The sequence below is a fragment of the Narcine bancroftii genome, chromosome 1, assembly GCF_036971445.1.
Source record: "Narcine bancroftii isolate sNarBan1 chromosome 1, sNarBan1.hap1, whole genome shotgun sequence".
In the NCBI taxonomy this organism is placed as follows: domain Eukaryota; kingdom Metazoa; phylum Chordata; class Chondrichthyes; order Torpediniformes; family Narcinidae; genus Narcine; species Narcine bancroftii.
This window is the reverse complement of record NC_091469.1, coordinates 196169215-196192141: the sequence shown is the minus strand read 5'-3', so window position 1 is coordinate 196192141 and position 22927 is coordinate 196169215. Positions and strand designations below refer to the sequence as shown.

Genomic DNA, 22927 nt, shown 5'->3' with positions numbered 1-22927 from the left:
GGTGTGGGAGGAAACTGGGGCAATTGGAGGAAATCTCAGTGCAGACTCCACAGGGCCAAAGGTCAGAATTGAGCCCAAGTCTCTGGCACTATAAAGCAGTGGTTTGACTGGCTGTGCCATAATGCCACTCTTAACCCAATTTATTCCAGCTTCCTGTCTTCTGGTTCTTGGTATCATTCCTTCATCCAATCTCTAAATCTATAAGAAAATTTCCACAAGATTACCTCTCTGTCTTTGAGGCCCAGTCTTCTTCATCTTCCCCTATGCAACATGCCTGCATTCCCAGGAATCTTCACTCACTGCATTGCCTCTCACACAAAGATACGTTTTTTTGGCATGGAGATCTGATTGGATTCAATAATCCAGGCACCATTCCATCAAGGCCCGATTTAAATCTGGTATATCTTTATTCATATTCAAGTCCTCTTGTGATAAAGATTAATGTACTATTTTCCTTCTGAATTGCTTGCCTTATTTATCTTTCAATGATTCATGTACAAAGGCTTTTTAAACACCAACATCTTTTGGCCTCTTACAACTTTAAAGATATTCCACTTACCTGTGTTTTCTCTGCCAACATGGATAACCACACATTTTTCCACATTATATTCCATTCACCATGCCCTTGCCTATTTGGTTGGAATGACTAGAAATCCTGAATCTTCTTTGCAACCGCCTCACAACCTACACAAGCACCCACTTCTGAATTATCAGCAAACATGGCTGTATTATATTTAGTCTCCTTATTCAAATCACTGATCGAGATTGTGAGCAGTTGGGATCTCATTCATAATCCCTGTTGTACCCTGTTTGTCACAGACTCTCAGCTGAAATGATTTATGTATTGTGTCTTTGTTTTTGAGTTTCTCCAGTATTGTATTGTTTCTTCAATCATGGCATCTGCAGACTTTCGTGCTTTACTTCTATGTATCCTGTCTCCCTGTTTACTATCCATTAGCTAATTCTCAATTCATGCTAGTATATCCCCTAAATATTAATTTTGTTTTAAAATTCTTGCTTTTCAAAGGACTCCTTCATGTCAAAAACACAATCTCTGGTTCCCCTTGATCTATTCTGCTCTTTTCAGTAATGGTGACCATGAAACCACTAGATTGTTGTAAAATGCTATCTGATTCATTTAAGGAAGGAAATAAGGTGTCATTAGTGGATTTGGCCTAGACAGGACTCCAGACCCTGTGGTGCTATATCTGAAATAACTCAGTAATTCACACAGCTGAAGTACAGTTAACTTTGAGTAACCATGCAAGCACTGCAAGTGATGCCTGAAGATGAAGAAGAATAAAGATGGCTCATCATCAAATCTTTCAGTGCCTTGCAAAAGCTGCCACTCAAAATGCTTTTCAAAGTCCTAAATTAGTCTTTTATTCAAAATGAGTGACAGATTAGTTGACATGGGAAATGAGTGAATCAGAGGTAAATTGAGTAAAGAGAATTGTTCAGATGTCAATGAACAACAGCAACACTTCAGTTTTTTTAAATCAAAATCAAGACTCTTTTTAACTTAACACTGGTTAACCAGATTAGAAGGCATTAATTTTTTCAGTGTTAATCTTTCCCACTCAAGAGGTGTAAGAATCATTGATGTTGTTTGACATTCAAAGATAACAAAAGTTTTTGTTCTTAAAAATGTATTTTAAAAATATATAATTAGACTAGAGTAATCCTTGCTTTACAGAGTTGCAGTGAATTATTTTAATTCCTGATTCTCAGCAGTTTGATGCCAATGGATTTACTCTTTGAGCAAGACAGTAGATGTGTTTGATACCATAAACACTTATTTGGCAAAAGTTTGTGACTTTGTACTTAAAAATACAGATACAAGAAAATGAAAATAGTTTATCCTGAACTATTTTAGAGCATAAATTTAAGTTAGTGCTGACAGATTTTAAAAGTTCTAATACTACACATGCACTGCAATTAGATCTGAATCTCTGAAATGAGAAAGCAGCAAATGAATAAAAATCATTGCAATGATCTGTTAACCCTGACAAATGTCACTTGGAATAAAGTGATAATTTCTCTTTAAATAGAATTTTAGAAACAAAGTTGTGAAGAATTCTATAACCATATCTGTATAAAGTTTTGAGGTGCTGCCTTTCTTTGTTAATTTAGAATAAAATGCAAGTTTCAGTAAAAATGTTGTGAGCTTTTTGGATTTTTTTTGCACACTGTGGTGTCCAACCTGCTCATGGTCCAATCTAGCTCATATATTGATCTCATACTGTCTGCTACTGGGACACAACCTTGTGTATAATATTGACTATTTAGAATCAGGTAACCATTTTTTATAACTTCCTAACCCATTCCATAATAATTTAGTTTCTGAACACATTATAAAAATGTCCTTTAAAATAAAAACACAAGAAGAGCAAGAGTGGGCCATCTGGTCCATTGAGTCTGTTCTGCCATTCAATAAGATGATGGCTGATCTTGCTGTGGATGCAACACCATTTATTTGCCTGTTCCCATAGCCCTTAAATCCCCTATTTTTCAAAAATCTATCCATCTGAGCCTTAAAGCCATTGAATGTGACAGTCTTTATTACTTCTTTGGGCAAAGTTCCACAGATTCACTACCCTCTGGGAGAAGCAGTTCTTGCTTACCTCTATCTTACATGTACTTATCTGAATTTTGAGTCTATGTCCCCTAATTCTAGTTTACCTGCCAATGGAAACAGCATCCCTATTTCTAGCTTATCTTTTCCTTTCAGAATTGTATGTTTCTATAAGATACCTTCTGAACAATGACTTTAGTTCCAAGCTATTCATTCTCTCCTCATAACCTACCCATCCCCACAAAATTACAGAATTAATCTGAGAAACCTCCTCTGCACTCTATCAAAAGCCAGTATATCCTTTCTCAAGTAAGGAGACCAGACTGCACATGGTACTCTAGGTGCAGCCTCACTAGTACCTTGAACAGTTACAGTAGAATTCCCTCGTCTTTACATCATTGAATGTGGCGGAATTACATCAACAGTTTGTATTTAAACAATTGTCCAGGACACTTGGAGCAGGACTCAGCTCATTGAACAGCATCAGTGGGCAAAAAATGATGGTCAATGTTCAGGTTGGAACCCTTCATCAAGACACAGATATTTTTTTTCCTCCAGATTCCAGCACCTGCTATCTCTTGTATGATATCAGGCCACTTCACTTGGGCATTATCTAACAAAATTGACCCTGAGCCACATAATGGGATATGTGGAAAGATGGCATACAGTAAGGTCAGAGAGGTAGGTTTTGAGGACTACTTTAAAAGGGAAGAGAGAATGCCAGAGTTCCTGGAATTGCCTGCTGTGTGCACTGCTGCAAGAAGGGGAACAATGAATGTTAGTAGATCAGATTTGGAGGTACACAGAAACCTCAGAAGATACGTTAAGAGATTTTTACAGAGATGTGGATGCATAAGTTATGGAGCAATTTAAAAAAAGATCAGAATTTTAAAATCAAATAGTTGGAGTTAAAGGGTAGTCTTGGGTGAACTGAACTTGTTGAAAGTAAGGAGATGGGTAATTGAGTTCTAGATTCAGAAGACACGAAGAGAGAACTGGCCTGGAGAATGTTGGGATAATCATTTCAATAAATGCATGGATGAGTTAAGATTTTGGTAGAGATGGGAATACTACAGAGCTAGAAGTGCTTGTCTTTGAGGTGGTATGGATTTATTCACCAAAACTTATCCAGTGGTTAAACATGACAAAAATTAGACATTAGCTATCTGGTTGCAAACAGTTGCCAGGACAAGGGATAAATTGGTGAGGGAAAGGAGCTTGTGACGTGCACTGAAAGTTTTGGTTTCCTCCTATTCATGTAAAGGAAATTTCTGATCGTCTGGTACTGGATATTAGAATAACAATTTAATGAGACAGTGGAGGGGTGATGAGATGAAGCCAGGTGTAGGATTTTATGCTGCATGGAGAAGGTAAAGCATATAATTTTAAATTGTCAGAATGAATATCTTTGTGTCTTAGATATTCTTGGGCCGGATAGGAATTTTCTATCAATAGCAATGAATATGAAACACATGGAATAGTGCATACTTAGGGTGGAGTGCCTTTGCATTTATATTTTAGAGAGCAAATTTTAATGGTGTATGATATTAGCAACAAACACATTTATATTAAATTAATGTCCATTGTTAAATAAAGGCAAATGGACATAAAAGTATTAGTGATTTTGACAGAGTTGATAATAAAAGTTGATGGAAAATTGATAGTTAACATGTTTATTAACTACACATCACAATCCCCAAATTTGATTGAGAGTAAATGTGCTTACATCAGATATTAAAGTAAAATCAATTTACAGAATGAGACAGTTGACATTCATTTGTTTATTAAGGATGTCAAACAAACTAATCATGTCAGAATACTAAGATTCCAACAAGGCTTTCCTTGAAATGACAGTAAGAGATGATGATACTCAGGTTTCTGGGAATGGAAATTAGACACGTTGATCACTTAGCAAATGCAGCTTTTTGCATTTCACATCTGTAACAAAGTGAAGGAGCTTTAGGTTAAAATCTTGAACACGTTCTATCATATAGCTGACACAGTACAAGATGAATGCAATAATTGATTTTGTGGATATATGTAGGAAATGAAAAGTGTTAAACCAACTTAAAAGACTTATCTTGCAGACTCATGCCATGATATCATATTTCTAAATTTTCATGATGTCATTGGACAATGCAATCATCTTATTCTCTATGCCAGCCATTCTCACGGGGTCCCTACAGGCCCCCAGGAGCCACAACACATCTAAATGTGCTTTTTATATAGTCTATTAAGAGGCAAGTATGGAAGAAACCAAAAGTTGACTGCTTCATAGGGAAGGGGGCTCATAAACTTTGAGCAGAGTCTTAGGAGGACCATAGCTGAACAAAATCTTGAGAATAGCTCCTCTATGCCACAGTTGAGATTATTTTGTTTTATTTTTGTTGCAGAGTTTATGCCTCAGATGTTCATGTGTTTCAGTGAGTAATTGCTTCAATAAACCCAGCATGCATAAGTATTCAGACTAAAGGTCTGGAATCACCTTTGGCAAGAAATAAAAATTAATTTAATATCAATCTTGCCTATTGGGCTTATTTTGCTTTAGTGCTTTTAATTTAAGAGATTAACTTTGATTAGCTGAACCTGAATGGCATGACATATTCTTGCAAGAAGAACTAATGGCAATATTAAAAAGTTAGAAAAATAAATGGTAAATGTTATAATTTCATTTCTGACTCCTCCAAATGGGTTGAGGTGCTCTTTATACCTGAAATTGATCCCCCGCCCTAGTTAACATAGCAGTTAGTGCAATGCTATTACAGCACCAGTGGCCCAGGTTTGAATCCTGCACTGTCTGTGAGAAGTTTGTATGTTCTCCCCGTGTCTGTGTGGGTTTCCTCTGGGTGCTCCAGTTTCCTTCCACCCTTCAAAATATATGGGAGTTATGTGTTAATTGGTGTATTTGGGTGGCACGGACTTGTGGGCTGGAGGGATCTGTTATCATGCTGTATGCCTAAATTTAAATTTAACCATCAATTGTTGAGTCTTTCTTGCAATATTATATTGGTTTCAAATCTAATCTGTAACAGATGGTCTTTTTTAACCAACTATGTCATCCTGGAAGCCTGTCTTATTGCATAGATAAGATCACTTGCCGTAAAAATACATTGCTAGAGAAACTCAGCAAGTGCTTTATTTAGCAGAGATAAAGATACATAACCAACACTTTGGGCTTGAGTCTTTTACCAAGGTATATTGGTGGGTGTCTGGACAAAAAAGTTAGGGGGGAGGGGTGGTGGAGGAGTATGGTCCCAAAGGTAGTAGGTAATTGGTGAATAAGGGAGGGACAGCACACCAGCAAACAAAGGGAAGAGGGAAAGGTCTGTGACTGAAGAGGAAAGGGGGTAGAGAGCTGAAGGAAAGACAAGTAGAAAGGAAGGGAGAGAGAATGGAGAGTAGATTAGCAGAAACTAGAGAAGTCTATATTAATGCCATCCAACTGGAGAGTGCCCAGATGGTAAATCAGGTGTTGTTCCTCCAATTTATGGGTGGTCTTGGTGGGATAGTACGAGGTCATGGGCAGGCATGTGAGTATGGGAGTGGGTCATAGAATTGAAATGGTTGGCCACTGTGAGGTGCCTATCACTGATGTTGAGCAAAGGTGCTCAACGAAACGATCTCCCAGTCTGCGCCCAGTCTCTCCAGTGTATAGAAGGCCACAAAGGGAGCACCCAATACAGTAGATCATTTCTGCAGATACATGAGTGAAGCGATGTTTCACTTGAAAGGCTTGTTTATATCTAATTTTCTCCTAGCTTAAATAGGACATTTCATCATGTAACCACTGTGTATAAGTAGGTGAAGAATCATCTTTCCATTTCATTAACATTTCTCACCTAGCTATCAACATGATAAAAGCTAAAACCTTCTCCTGGGATGCAGACAGAGGTATATCCAGTTCACAAAAAAAAACACAAGGCTTCTATTTTGATCTTAAAAATCGCTGATAAAGTTTGGAAAATGTTTTCCCAAAATCTTCCTAAAACATATGGATCAATGATTTTTCAAAAATTTTACACTTCTCACATAATTGATCAACATCTGTGTAAAAACAAGATCATTTGAATTGGACATAATGTATTCTATGTACCACCTTAAATTGTAATAAAAAATGGCTACACAAAATTATGAATCATTAATCAGGATAAGAGTAGAATACCAATCTTCATCTGAAAATGTTTATTCAAATCATATTACCATTCATTCCTAAACTCAGCCATTGAAGATGATGTTAAATCCAATGTCATTATAAATGCATGATATTAATCCACTATGACTGAACTGTAAGCTAAAAAATTAAATCAAGAATATTTGAATTTGAAATTTGAGGAAAATCAGAAAGTTTGGACTGAACAAAATGCTTAACTTGTAAATATCTAAATAAATGTCTATTAGAAAGATTAAATTTAGCTGAGAATTGTTCAAAAGAGTCAGTTATCTGGAACAAAAAGATCTTAATACCCTTTGATACCTAATCTATACCATTTCTTAAAGCCTGCATCTAACACAGACAGCTGAAAAAGATGGTTATCTATAATGAGACTAGCAAGAGAAAAACTATTATAACCAAAAGAATTTTTGAAATTGAGCCCATATTCTTAACCTCTCATTATCAGATTATGTTGTAGTTATTTGTGAGTTGTTTAACGATTTGGTACAAACATTAAATTTAACAAATTGGGATTGCAAAAACCCACAGGATTGTGAACATGTCTCAGGGATCTCCTCCATCGATTCCAGCCATAACTCCCACTTATTTGAAAAGCAGCCAACATGTTAAAAGATTTATCCACCTTAGCCACACTCTATTCAGCCCCTTTACATCAGGAAGAAGATTCACGAGTATGAGAATATGTACAACCAGATTCAAGAACAGTTTCTCCCCACCTTTATCAGTCTTGCGAGTGAACCCCAAAGAGTAAAATTGTTACCTTTTTTCCATACAAACTGATCTCTCTCTGTAACTGAACTTTTGAACTTATTTATGATGTCTCCATTGGTTTGCTCACAAAATGTAATATAAGAATTCAAAGACTTTGTCCACTGTCATTTAAAGAATCACAATTGTCTTTATTTATATTTTCATACAAGTTTGTACAGCCATTTACAGTGTCATGCCAACAATGGCAGTTCACATTTAAATATACATATATTCATTTTCTTTATGACTATATATACAAGCCCGTGTGTCTACCAACTCACCCTCTCCCCCCCCCCCCCCACACACACACACATAAAACAAGACTACTCATTCAAACTTCAACCAACAGCTAACAAAATTTTAACACCAGGAAAATAAATAAATAATAAGGGGCAGGGATTGTTGCAGCTCAGTGGGTGACCTCTGGGCCGATATTCATTCCTGACTTTCCTTGATCAGGATCAGTGTGAGGGAGAGGAAGCCGCAGGAAGGAGCAGGAAACCAATCACCGCCATGCGCCTATGTAGTGCATATATGGCTGCCAGATCTTACGAAAGGTACTGTGTTTGTTTCTCAGGTTGCAAGTTATTTTCTCCAGGGGAACACAGCTCTGCATTTCCTTGTTCCATCGGTCGATACTAAGACTAGAGTCAGACTTCCAGGTCACTGTAGTGCTCTTCCTGGCCACTGCCAATGCAATTAACACAAATTGGATCTGAAATTTGGACAGCTTCATTGTAAGCCTTATGTCCATTATGTTTCCCTGCAGGAACATCTCTGGGTCCTGTGGGAATCGCTTGCCTATAATTTTCTCCAGGACTTGGCCTAGATCTAACCAAAAGGGCCTCACCTTGATACATGACCAGGTTGCATGCATTAATGTCCCAGTCGCAACACCACATCTGAAGCATTGGTCTGAGAGTTCCGGTTTTGACCTGTTTATTTTCTGCTGCGTTAGATACAGCTGGTGAAAAAAGTTATACTGCACCAGCCTGTACCTTGTGTTGATGACCATGGTCATACTTTCCCAGCACAAGTCGGTCGAGCTTCTCTCATCAATTGCAATGCCCAAGTCTGACTCCCATCTTTTTCTTGAACTATGAAGGCCTGATTTGGGTTCCTCCAACTGGAACAGGCAATACATTGCTGAAATAAATTTCTTACCACTTCCCCTTCGAATCAAGGCCTCTATGTTACTGCATCAAGATAGGGCCATACTTGGACCCAATATGTCCAGTAAAAAATTACCTTATTTGAAGATAGCAGTGGAATGTCTGATGTGGCAAGTCATTTTTATTTTTTAGCTGCTCAAGCCACATTAATTGCCCCTGCTCTTAACAGTCCTCAATGCACCTGATGCCATTACAGCGCCAGATGTCCAGGATCTTGTTACCTACCTAATAGTATTAATTTATTAGGAGTCCAGAGCATTTTTGGTGACAGCTCCACTTTTGTGTTCAGATACTGGTTAATTTTGGTCCAGATACTAATCACTTATTTTATTATGGGTCTGCCCTTCTTCCCTGATAGCAATTTGGCATCCCATTTGTAAATGAAATCCTCTGCTATCTTCTCGCCCACCAAGTATAGATCAATTTGTGCCCAGGATGGTACATCTCCTCCCTGAAAGAGAGAGGCAATGTATCTCAACTGAGCTGCCCCATTCTCAATCTGCCTAGAATTTAGTCCCATGTTAATTTTTCTATAGAGACCCTTGCCACCTTACCACTCCAGAGAAACCTTCTAACCTTATGTAGCAGCTGTTTAAAGAAGCCCCAGGGCAATGGCACAGGCAATGTTTGAAAGAGATACTGGAATCTTGGCAACACATTCATTTTGACACAGTTAACCCTACCCACCAATGTTATGAGCAGGGACATCCACCTCTTTAGGTACTCCTCGTCTAACTCCAGCAAGGAGACGTAGTTTAACGTATAGATTATTCAAGTTACGATTAATATGAACTCCTAGGTATTTGATCCCCACCTGTGGCCCCCTTAAATTACTATTTTCTTTAAATTAACTATAATTACTCTCAGTGAGTGGCATCACCTTGCTCTTTTCCCAATTGATCTTGTACTCAGAAAGCTTCCCATAGTCCTCCAGTACCATGTGCAGTTGAGGCAGAGAGGTTGCAGGGTCTGTCAGATATATCAGTATGTCATCAGCAAATAAGTTAATTTTGTGCTCCTCCTGGCCCACTCTATAACCTTTAATGTCTGGATCCTGATGAATGGCCTCCACCAGAGGTTCCATTGACAGTACAAAGAAAGCAGGCACTCTTGTCTACTAGATCTGGTAAATGGTATGGCTGAAGAGACCTGTCCATTAGTTACAACTTTTGTCTTGGGTGCATAATATAGCGTCCTGAAATTTTGGTCCCAACCCCACTTTCTCCAGCAACTTATATAAAAATTCTCACTCCAGTCTGCCAAAAGCCTTCTCTGCATCCAAGGAAATGGCCAATCCCATCTCATTTCTATATTGTGCCAGATGCATTACAGTTAACAGTTTGCCAATATTATCCGCTGCTTGTCTCCCCTGCACAAAGCCTGCCTGGTCTTTGTTTATCAATTTCGACAAATGCAACACCAATATGTTTGCCAGGGCTTTGGATAGGATCCTGTAATCAACATTCAACAGGGAAATTGGCCGATAAGAAGCGAGCACGAGTGGATCTTTGCCATTCAAAATCGTCGTAACAATCACCATTGTGAAAGATTCTGGGCGGGTCCATGTTTCCCTAGCCTGGTCTGTCACCTCCATATACAGAGGCATTAATAAGTCCTTAAATTCTCGATAGAACTCAGGTGGGAATCTGTCTTCCCCTGGAGACTTGCCTGCTTGTAGTGTACTCAATGCTTTACCCGGCTCTTCCTCTGTAAAAGGAAGGTCTAATTCCACCTACTACTCTAGATTCAGGTGTGAGAGATTTAATCTGGCCAGGAACTTGTCCATTTGACTAGGAACCCTGGTCAATTCATATTTATACAATCCTTCACTAAATTCCCTGAAGGCCTCATTAATTTCCTTTGGTTTACATAAGACCTGGCCATTCCCCATTTGTATTGCATTAATTGCTCTAGAGCAGTGGTGGCCAAACCACGGCTCGTGAGCCACATGCAGCTCTTTGACCTTTAATATGTGGCTTGCCTGACTCACGCTGCTGGTTTCCCCCGCTCTCCCACCTAACTTGCACTGTCGGTCTCTCCCCCTCACTCACCTGATTTGTGCTGCTGGTCTCTCGCCCACCCGACTCGCGCTGCCGGTCTCTCGCCCGCCTGACTAATTTTGTAAGGTGGATATCTGATTAAAATATCTCTAATTTTTTGTTTACTTTTTTTTACATATTTGTGTCTTTGTGATTACTGAAAATAATACGTTAACAGTTTAAAAACTGCATGCATGAATAAATATTGCATTTAATATGCATTTCTTAAAATTTATTTTAAAAATTTGTAACAAAATGTGCATGTAACAATAAAAATATATGTGTGAATTTTGTTCATGTCCTGCAGCTCTCAAGCATCTGAGCTTTATCATTTGTGGCTCAAGTTTGCCCACCCTTGCTCTAGAGGCTTGTTCTGCCTTCAACTGCCAGTGCGGATCTTATGGGCTCTCTCCCCCAACTTGTAATACTTTTGCCTCAACCTCATAATGGCCTTCTCCATACTATAAGTCTGAAGCATATTATATTCCAATTTCTTGTTTGTGAGAGCTCTATAATGGTCCTCTAAGCCTGATTCCTGAAAATCCTTCTCTAATTGGGTAATGTTCTTTTCCAATTCCTCCACTTGCCTCATATAATTTTTCTTGATTATTTTTTTTCCCAATTATCTGACCCCTCAAGTGTGCCTTGAGGGTATCCCACAGAAGAGATTTATCTGGAGTAGAGGAGCAGTTGTCCTCACAGAACAGGGCTATTTGAGTTCTTAAAAAACTACAAAACTCCAGCTTTTCAACAGCAAAGTGTTAAGATGCCACCATATGCTGTGCCTTGCTTATCTGGCATATCTATAGTCAAAACCAAGGGGGAATGGTCTGAGAGAAGCTTCATAATCCTACCTTCCAAATGGACTGAAGCCAGAAAAAAAATCTATTTAGAGTAGGAGTCATGTTGCTTTGAGTAAAATGAGTAGTCCCTCTCTCTTGGATGCTTTCTCCACCATGGATCTGTCAAATTCAGCTCCCTCATGCAGGCAATGGTTATCCATTTTGTGGGTTTATCTAGCACAGGATCCAGACATAGATTAAAGTCGCCCCCATTAGAATATTTTCATTCCCCTCCACCAATCATAGGGAAATATCCTGTATAAATTTTTCATCATCATAGTTGGGGGCATACACATTCATTAGGGTCCAGGATTCTGAATTATATCGGACGGTGTACAATAATGAATCTTCCCATTTTGTTTGTAATCACTTTCTGCACCTGCACTGCAACACTCTTCCCCACTAGAATTGCCACTCCCCTTGCCTTTGAGCTGAATGACAAGGATATGACCTGATCCACCCACCCCCTTTTTAAGCTTTTGATGTTCCCGCTCAGTTAAATGCGTCTCTTGAAGGAAGGGCAGATCTATCCTTATTTTTTTAAATGTGTGCCAAGACCCTTTTCTGCTTCACCGGACTGTAAGCTGTTGACACTAAAAGTACCAAACTTTATATTCTTAGCCATTACCCCCAGGTTCCTCCCCTAAATGCTTCGCCCTTTGCTCCGCTCCATCCGAGCTGCGAAAATAACTAGATGAGGAACAAAGGTGGGAGCAAGGACAAAGACAAAAACCCAAATGACTATCCAAAAAATAATAAAAGAAGGCTCAAGAAACATTCACAGCCATACCTTCCCTTAACGCCCTATTACTCTCCTGACATAACCTTTGCCCCATGTTACATTCACCCCTCCCCCAATAACAGGTTATGCCACTGGCATGCATCTACTTCTCTCTCCGTCTCCCGTGCTCCCCAAGAAAAACTGTAATTATGACTTCTTGTCTACTTAGCATAACCTTTTTTCAATTCAAATGCCAAAATATCATTACAATCCATAATACATCTGTACAACTCTGAGGGCTAAATTTGCAATGTAATAAAAACCATTGTAGATTGATCCCCAGTTAGTTTTACTTCTCCTTTGTACTTCCCAAAATGGCCAGACCTTCAGCGAATTGCCGCGTCTTCTCTGGATCTGCAATAAATTTCCTTTCTCCTTCCAGGAATATCACTTTCAGGGTGGCCAGATGTCTCAGTACACATTCATACCTCTTTTGCTTGATCAGCCTCTTGGCTGACTCAAACGCCTTCCTGGCCTTCAAAAGTGCCCTGCTAATGTCCGGGTAGAAGAAGACTTTATTCCCCTCTACCTCTAAGGAGAACCCTCTTTGCACCCTTTGCCACCACTCTTATATTCTCACTCTGTCCTGATAACGCAACAACCTTATCAGAACAGAACGTGGTCTCTGTCTTGGGAAAAGGGATCTATGAGCACTTTCTATCTCAATCTTTTCTCTAATATGCCCTTGCCCAGCACCTCAGGGATCCAGGTCTGAAAAATATTTACTCGGTTTTGCCCTTCGATCCCTTCCCTTAGCCCCATTATTTTAATGTTGTTCTCAAGGGCTTATAATTTCCTCCAAATATTCTCCCTCTCATTCAGCAGCATCAATTTATTATCCATACCATGTATGTATGGTGTCTTAATTTTTTCCAACCTTTTCCTCTACTTCAGCCATTCTATCCATCAGCCCAGATAGGTACCCTGGACCATGTCCAGCTTCCCTCCCATATCTTGGGCTCTCCTCTCGATAGCCTGGAAGAGCCAGGGTGTCAATTACATCATGCAGGGAGGGCTCTGAGCCCCCTTGCATACTTTGCTTTGACAGGACCCTTTTTAAAAAAAAAAGTCCCACAGCCCGACAGAGCCTTCCTTCATCGCTGCCTTCATTCTCTTCAGAACTTCTGGACCCGTCGCTGCTGCTGTCGGTGTTCGCAATCTCTTCCCATCCATTGCTGGACTCATTGGTTGCCGTGCTTGACCCGACGCCCCTCGCTACTGTGTCACCAGGTGTACCCCGCAACTTGATCTTGGACCTACCACTGGATCCGAGGTGAGTCTCAACCTCCCCCTTGATACCGGAGTTGACACTGGTTCTTTGCGGCTTCTTTTCTGCTCAGGCCAGTCCGCTCTCCGCATTCTTCAGGTTTGCTGCCCCACAACCACCACAGGTGCTGACTTCATCATGACCCTGCATGTACCACAAGGGCACCCAACCTGGTGTTCCCACTGTGGGAGGGGGCCCCCAAGCTTCTTCCCATCTCCAGGGGGTTCGGAAAGGCTTTCTTTATGTACTTGCCGAGCGGCAGCGCTGTCTTTGCTCGAGTCTCGTTCTACCTGTTAGGTGGGTTGTTCAGCTGAAGCTGCAGCTTCCTCCTCGGGGTAGCCCCGCCATTTTCCTTGCCACAAGACATCTCTAGCTGGGCCTCTCATTTTGATGGTGATTCTTTTGTGCTCATTTGTGAATTTATTCTTCTTAGTCATGTTTGTTGTAGTCTTCTTCCCACGTCCTTTTTTGGTATTTTGACGATTCGGATGAGGTTTTCTCCCTATTTATTCTTAACAATCCTGGGACCTCTAGGATTGCATCTCCTCCTGCATCACATGACCACCGACTCACAAGAAAATATTTAACATAGTCTCTGTATTAATTGGATAACTCCCAACTTATAAACAGAGAGTCCTGGTTCTCCCACAAGAGGAAACATCTTGTATATCTTTTTCTTTGGCATTCCCTTGAGATCAAGGAGAGCTCATTCCTTTTCAGGTTCTATGGGACCTGCGGTAGCTCATGAAGCCAATGTTGAAACAGACTTCTGCCTTATAAAAAGACTAACCCTTTTAAAGAGTTAATGACACTCTGAAGGAAAACATTTGGCTTAACTGGACACCCCTTATTAAATAGTAATCACTAGTTCTGGATTCTCCCACAGGAGGAAGAATATTCTCCATATCCACCATGTCAAGTTTCAATCAAGTTACCTCTCCCACTTCTACACAGTAAAAGCCTAACCTGTCTAATGATTACTTATAAAACAACCCACCTATTCCAGGTTATTAGTTCTGTAGTCATTCTATGAACTGCTTTTAAGGCCTTAACTTGAAAATGGTAAGACCTCAGCTCTGATCCCTGCAGCACACTAGTCATTACATTTTGCATGCCAGAAAAAGATTAATTTACACCTGCTCTCTGTTCTCAGCCAATATTCAGTCCAATATTCTCAGTCCTTTCTCTCTTGTTAGTCAGCCAATATTCTATTTGCACCAATATGTTTCCTCCTACACCATGAGCTCTTACTTTGATGTTGTTCCTTATCAAATGCCTTGGATCCCCCTTATTCACAGCACTTAGAACCAAAGAACATTACAGCACATCAAACAGGCCCTTTGGCCCTTCTTGTCTGTGCCAAACTATTATTCTGTCTAGTGTCACTGACCTGCACCCAGTCCATAGCCCTCCTACCCCTCCCATTCATGCACCTGTTAAAATTGAGCCTGCATTTACCACTTCACCTGGCAGCTCATTCCATAAACCCACTACACTCTGCATGAAGAAGTTCTCCCTACGGTTTTCCCCTTTCACTAGGCGTTTTCATACAGTCAAAAAGCCCGAGAGTAAAGGCGGAGAATGTGCCACGGTTGGCTCTAAGGCACTGACTGCAATCCCCCTTGGGGGATGAGTCAGAGGCAGAGTGCTATGCTCGACAACCTAGCATGAATGTAATGCCGCTGAAAGCGGCTGGCTAGTGTGTGCTGATGATGTCGTGGTGATGTCGTCAGCCTGCGACCCATCTCACTCACCTCTCTCCTTCCATGACCCCCTCAGGGCAAGAGCAGCTGACGGGGGCCAGCAGGGCAGCAGGAGTGGGCTATGACAGACACGCCAGCTGTTCTGGCCTCCGGCACCTCACCGTGTTGCTTTGGCCTTTGGGGCCATTCATAGGCACCAGAGGCTAATATATAGCAGAGCAATGGTCATCTACCTACCCATAATCCCCCACACAGCTGGAACCATTCTGGGAAACTCGATGGTTCCAGCTGTGTGGAAGATTATGGGTAATGAAGTTGGCCATTACTCAGCTCATATATATGGTGTCATGGCACCAGTAGCCATGCCTCCTGAAAGCCGTATCAGTGCCCCAGCCTCCTCCATTCTAAAGGGGACATCAGAGCAGGCTTTTGTGGGCCTGCATGAAAAGGCAAGAAATACCTTGTCATTCGGCTTTTAAGCCAGCCTCCATGTGGAGGCTGACTATGAAAACGCCTACCCTTAACACATGTCCTCTGGTTTTTATCTCACCTAACAATGGAAAAAGCCTACTTGCATTTATTCTATTTATATCCATTGTAATTTTGTATACCTCTATCAAATCAACCCTCATTTTTTTATGCTCCAGGGAATAAAGTCCAACCTGTAACTCAGTTCCTCAAATCCCGGAAACCTCCCAAATCTCTGCACTCTTTTAATCTTATTGATATCTTTCCTGTAGTTAGGTGCACACAATACTCCAAATTTGATCTCTCTAATGTCCTGTACAACTTTATCATTACATCCCTACTCCTATACTCAATACTTTGACTTATGAAGGCCAATAGGGTGGCATGGTTGGCGCAGCAGTTAGTGCAAGCCTTTACAGCACCAGCGATCAGGTCTGGGGTTCGAATCCTATGCTATCTGTAAGGAATTGGTACGTTCTCCTCATATCTGTTTAGATTTTCCCTAGGGGCTCTGGTTTCCTCCCACTATTCAAAATGTACTGGGGTTGTAGATTAATTGGGTATAAATTGGAATTTGTGGCCCAAAATGGTCTGTTACAGTGCTGTAAGTCTAAATTAAAAAATTTAAATGTAAAATATGCTAAAGGTCTCTTTACAACACTATCTGCTGTTATGCCACTTTCAGGGAATTATTCCCAGATCCCTCTGTTCTACCATATTCCTCAGTGCCCTATCATTTACTGTGTATGTCCTAAGTCAATCACGAAAATCTGTAGACACCATGGTTGAAGTAAAAAGCAGAAAATGTTGGAGAAGCTCAGCAGGTCAAACAGTGTCCTTTATGTAGCAAAGGTAAAAATTCATAACCAACTTTTCAGGCTTGAGCCCTTCATCAAGATATGAGAGAATGCCGGCAGGTGTCCGAACTAAAGGGTAAGGGGGGGTGACAAAGGCAGGAAGTGATAGGTGGATGAGAGGAGGGAGGGATGGGTGGGTGGGTAAGGGGGAAGGGAGGGGAGAATTGGAAAGACAGAAAAGGGGGAGGGGAAAGAAAAGCCAAGCAAATTTAGCAAAAAGCAACAAAATCAATGTTAATGCCATTTGGCTGGAGAGTGCCCAGGTGAAAGATAAGGTTTGGCTCCTCCAAACTGTGAGTAGTCAGGGTAGCATAGTGGAAGAGAGTCTGGGAGTGTGACTCAGAATTGAAATGGTTGACTACTTCTGGGCGTGCATGTCGTACCTTGGTTTGTCCTTTCAAAATGCAACACCTCACACTTGTCTGCATTAAATTCCATCTGCCATTTTTCAGCCTCTTTCCAGCTGGTCCAGATCCCTCTGCAAGATTTGAAAGCCTTCCTCGCTGTCCACAACTCCTCCAATTTTTGTGTCATTTGCAAACTTGCTGATCCATTTTTACCACATTATCACCTAGATCATTAATATAGATTACAAACAACAATGGTTCCAGCACTGATCTCTGAGGCACACTATTACTACTCTTGGTTTCTCCCATATAGCCCATGTTGAATCCAGTTTACTGCCTCACCATGAATACTGAGCATCTGACATTTCTTGACTAACTTCCCATGTGGGACTTTGTCACAGGCCTTACTAAAATCCGTGTAGACAACATCCTCAGCCTTTCCTTCATCAAAGTTCCTGGTAACCTCCTTGAAAAACTCTATAAGATTGATTAAACACGACTTACCACATGCAAAGCCAAGTTGATTATCTGCAGTCAGTCACTGGCTATCCAAATACTTGTTATTTCTTTATATAATTCCAATAAATTGGTAAAGCATGATTCACAATACCATATTGACTTTGCCTGATTACTCCAAAGATTTCTAATTACCTTGCTTATAGGTCTCTAATTAAAGCTTCCAGCATTTTCCGTGTTAAGCAACAGATTGGTAGTTTCCTGTTTTATATCTTTCCCTCTTTTTGACTAAAGGTCTTAGTTTACAATCCAATGGAACCTTTACTGAATCCAGGGAATATTAAAAAATATAACCAAATCATCTGCTAATTTTCCAGCTACTTATTGTAAGGCCATCAGGTGAAGTCCAGTAGGACTCGAGATTTGTGTGTCCTCAGCTCCAACAATTTGTTCTGTTTCACTGCTCTGGTAAATATCATTTTCCTGAGTTACCCCTTCCCTTCCAATTCCTGTCCCAGCCATTTCTGGGATGTTACTTGCATTCTTTGTAGTGAAGACTAATGTAAAGTACTTGTTCAATTCATCTTCCATCTGCTTGTTTTTCCATTGTAACTTCCCAGACTCACATTCAATGGAACCACTACTCGGGTTTAAATCTTGTTTTTTTTTCAAAATGTGCTTGTTCAATCTTCCTAACTGCCCTTATGTAATGGCATATTGTTTCTTTAAATTTGATGCTGTGGCGGCACACATCTCCGTGAGCGAACCGCCCTGGTTGTACTGCCGCGCTGGCAGGGCAGCTGCAGAAGATGGTGCCGTCGGGGCTTGCTCATTGTCTCATGGCTTAGGCCACAGCTCGCACCCCAAGCCACATGATAACATCACACTGCATGGGGTGGAACTCCTGTTGCCCTTAAAGGGGTGCGTACAAAATTCAAACAGTTCCACTGGAAACCCCACCGAGTTCAGTGGTGTGTTTTCTGTGTTGTAGCAGCTGCTACATATTTACCCCACAGAGCCCAGACGTTATCTGGTCTCACAACATGGATTCATCGGTGATCAGCACTGTCTCTGTGAAACTTCCCCCCCCCCCCCCCCCCACCGGACCCATCAGCCCCGCATGTGGTTCGGGCAGGCGGAGGCGCAGTTTCGACTTAGGCAGATCATCTCGGACTCCACCGTATTCTACCATGTGGTGAGCATCCTTAATGAAAAAATGGTGGCCAAAGAGGAGAGAAAGTATATCACCCTCAAAACCTTCCTCCTCAGCAACTTCGGTCTCTCCCGTCAGCAGTGCACGGCCAGGCTGATGCACCTCGATGGCCTAGGGGACAGATCCTTGTCCACCTTAATGGACGAAATGCCAGAAGGTCACAAACTCTGCCTGATGTTTGAGCAAGCCTTCCTCAAACCAATGCTGGAGGACATCCAGCTACTGCTCGCAGACGAGGACTTCTCGGACCCCAGGAAGGTCACAGCCCATGCCAATGTGTTGAGGCGGATTAAGCGAGAGAACGAGGCCACCATGAACCAGGTTGGCCGCTCTGGACCCAGCCAACCACAGCCCACTCCCAGACAGAAGACGGAGGAGCACCAATAGACCTGGTGCTTCTATCACCAACGCTGGGAAGCACAAGCCTAAAAATGCTGCCGACCCTGCTCGTACCAGGGAAACCACCGGGCCAGCTGCCGCTGATGGCTGCGACAGCTGGCCACATGAGCAGCCTCTTACACGTGGTGGATAAGACCAACAGAAGGCATTTCCTTGTGGACACTGGAGAAGAGTTGAGTGTGCTGACCCTGACCGCCCTTGAGACCCGCATGAGAGCACGAGGCCCCACCCTATGGGCAGCGAACGGCACTGACATAAAGACCTTCGGCACACAGACTGTTCAGGAACACCTCAGGCAGGATAAATATCGCTGGAAGTTCCTACTGGCCACCGTGAGAACTGCATTGTTAGGAGCCGACTTCCTCCGAGCATACAGCCTGCTGGTCAACCTGAAGGGCAAGAGGCTCATGCATGCCCATACCTTCCAGACCCTCGGTCTCAAGCTGTCCAGTGTGCACAGCCTAGGGACAGCAACTGTCTGCATGCCCAAGATAAGTACTCCCACATCCTCGACGAGTTCCCTGCCATCTTACGGCCACAGGGCCCTCGACTCCACACCAAGGCCAGATGTCTGCCACCGGAGAAGCTGCAGTTAGCGAAAGAGGAGTTCTCCCACCTCCAGGAGCTCGGCATAGTCCACAGGTTGGACAGCCCCTGGGCCTCTCCCCTGCACATGGTCCCCAAGGCCTCCGGAGGTTGGCACATGTGCGGGGGCTACCACTGGCTCAATGATGCAACCACACCTTACCAATACCCCATTCCATGCATCCAGGAATTAATGGCCAACTTGCACGGTGCCAAGATTTTCTCCAAGGTCGACTTAGTCAGGGGCTACCACCAGATCCCCATACACCCCGATGACATTGGCAAGACCACCATCATCACCCCGTTCGGCTTTTTCGAATTCCATCGGATTTCTTTTGGCCTGAAGAACGCAGCCCAAACCTTTCAACAGCTCATGGATGCAGTGGGCAGAGACTTGGACTTCGTGTTCATCTATCTCGATGACATCCTCATCGCTAGTCGAGATCACAATGAGCACAAGACCCACCTCCGCACACTGTTCGCCTGCCTGGCTGAATTCAACCTCACCATCAACGTGGCCAAATGTCAGTTTGGGGAGGAGTTGCTACAGTTCTTGGGCCATAACATCACTGCAGATGGGGCAGCACTGTCACAAGACAAGGTCAAGGCCATACAACAGTTCCCCAGGCAAGACACCCTCAAAAGTCTGCAAGAGTGAGTTCACCGGGATGGTCAACTTCTACCACTGTTTCATCCCGGGGGCTGCATGCATAATGCACCCACTCTTCACCCAGATCTCCACTAAACAAAAGACCAAAGAGGCTGAGACAGCCTTTGCCCAGACCAAGGCCACCCTGCAGGCCCACCCCCGACCCGACGCCCACACAGCACTCTCCGTGGAAGCATCCGCCATGGCCATCAGGGTGTCCTTGAGCAAGAGGTCAATGAACAGTGGCACCCCCTGGTGTTCTTCAGCCAGCACTTCCGACCACCCAAAATGAAGTACAGTGCGTTCGACATGGAACTCCTGGCCTTGTACCTCTCGATCAGGCACTTCTGCTACTTCCTGGGGGGCAGACCGTTCACCACTTTCACGGACCACAAGCCGCTCGCTCAGGCCTTCGCCATGGTTAAGGATCCCTGGTTGGCGCGCCAGTAGCAACATTTTTCCTACATCTCAGAGTTCACCACCGACATCCAACACCAGAAGGGTAAGGACAATGTCGTTGCTGATGCGCTTTCCAGACCAACCATCCACAACTTGTCCCCTGGGCTGAACTACACCCAATTAGCTCAGGCCCAGAGGGATGACGAAGAGACGCAGGCCCTCCGAACCGCCATCACCAACTTGTGCCTGGAGGATCTCAAGCTGCCAAGCAGCCATGACACGGTCCTGTACAATGTCTCAACTGGCTCGCTGCAGCCCATAGTCCCCCTACAGTGGAGGCAGGAAGCATTTCAGGCGATGGTGGTGGAACGCTTCATCTGGCACGGGTTAAAGAAACAAGTGGCCCAGATAGCGAGGAACTGCCCACATTGCCAAGCATCCAAACTTCAGCACCATGTCAGAACCCTGATACAGCACTTCGACTCGCCAGCCAGGAGGTTTGACCATATCCACATCGACATAGTGGGCCCCCTACCGGTGTCCAGGAACGCCCACTGCCTCCTGACTATGGTCGACCAGACAACGAGGTGGCCGGAATCCATCCCCATCAGGGACACGTCCGCCGAGTCCTGTGCCAGAGCCCTGCTCGTGAACTGGGTCGCCCGTTTTTGCGTTCCAGCCCATATAACCAGCGACAGGGGTGACCAGTTCACCTCCGCCCTCTTGGGGATCAAACTCAACCACACCATGGCCTATCATCCCCAAGTGAATAGACTCGTAGAATGTTTCCACCGACACCTCAAGGCGACTCTCATGGCACGGATAAGAGGACCTGTACAAGAGGGATGGATTCCACTTGAACTGGAGGGGGACCAATGTGCTGGTAAGTAGATTTGCTAGAGCTGTGGGGGAAGGTTTAAACTAGTTTGGCAGGGGGGTGGGGAACAGAGGGTGAGAGCAGTGTCCAGGGAGTATGGCCACCTAGCTAGGAATAAAAAAGATAAGAAAGGTAGGATGGAGATTAGGGTAGAAGGTAAAAAAGAGAATATATGTGAGGGTCATTCTCTGAGATGCATATATTTTAATGCAAGAAGCATAGTGAACAAGGTAGATGAGCTGAGAGCATGGATAGATACTTGGGGTCATGATATTGTGGCAATTAGTGAGACCTGGCTACAGGAGGGGCAGGACTGGCAACTTAATGTTCCGGGATACATTTGTTTTAGATGTGATAGATCAGGGGGTAAAAAAGGAGGAGAAGTTGCTCTGCTTGTTAGGGAGGACATTACTGCTGTGAGGTGGCAGGATGGTATGGAGGGATCGACCAGTGAGGCTGTTTGGGTGGAATTGAGGGGTGGAGGAGGCAAGAGGGTGCTAATAGGGGTGTATTACAGACCACCAAATGGGCCAAGGGAATTAGAGGAACAAATTTGTAGGGAGATAACGTATATGTGTGAAAATCATAGGGTAGTGATCATGGGAGATTTTAACTTCCCACACATTGATTGGGATACCTATACGGTTAGAGGGCTGGATGGGCTGGAGTTTGTTAAATGTGTTCAGGATTGTTTTCTAAATCAGTCAGTAGAAGAACCGACTCAGGATGGTGTAATACTGGATCTCCTGTTAGGGAACGAGCTAGGTCAGGTAGCGGACATTAATGTTGGAGAACCAATTGGGTCTAGTGATCATAATTCTGTTAGTTTTAGGGTAGTTTTAAGGAAGAGCAAGGAGAGGCCTAAAGTTGAGGTTCTGGATTAGAAAAGAGCAAATTTCGTAGGAATAAGAAGGGATTTGGGGCGTATTGAGTGGGACAGGATATTTTCAGGTAAGGATGTTAATGAAAAATGGAGGATATTCAAAAAAGAAATTTTGAGGGTACAGAATAGTTATGTCCCAGTCTGGATCAAAGGAAAGGCTGGAAGTCATAGGGAGGCTTGGTTTTCGAGGAATATTGGAAATTTGGTTAGGAGAAAAAGGGAGGTGTACAAGAGGTATAAAGAGCAGGGAGCTGAGAAGTTGAAGGAGGACTACAAGGAGTGTAGAAGGAATCTTAAGAAAGAAATTAGAAAGGCCAAAAAAAGGCATGAAGAGGCTTTGGCTGACAGAGTAGAAATAAATCCAAAGGGTTTCTATAAGTACATTAAAAATAAAAGATTAGTGAGAGATAAAATTGGACCCCTTGTAGATAGCGAGGGTAAGCTGAGTGAGAAGTCTGAGGAAATGGGGGAAATTTTGAATGATTTCTTTG

The 22927-nt window shown here is 42.8% G+C and overlaps 1 protein-coding gene across 1 annotated transcript in view; it reads right to left on the bottom strand.

Moving 5' to 3' along the window:
* Positions 1-4336: 4336 nt before the first annotated feature.
* Positions 4337-22927, bottom strand: part of spaca9 (sperm acrosome associated 9) — an 88255-nt gene continuing 69664 nt past the window's right edge. The window contains exon 5 of the mRNA XM_069887261.1: positions 4337-4513. Within this exon, the coding sequence (XP_069743362.1) occupies positions 4480-4513 (34 nt within the window). The 3' untranslated portion in view covers positions 4337-4479. The remainder of the gene's footprint in view (positions 4514-22927) is intronic.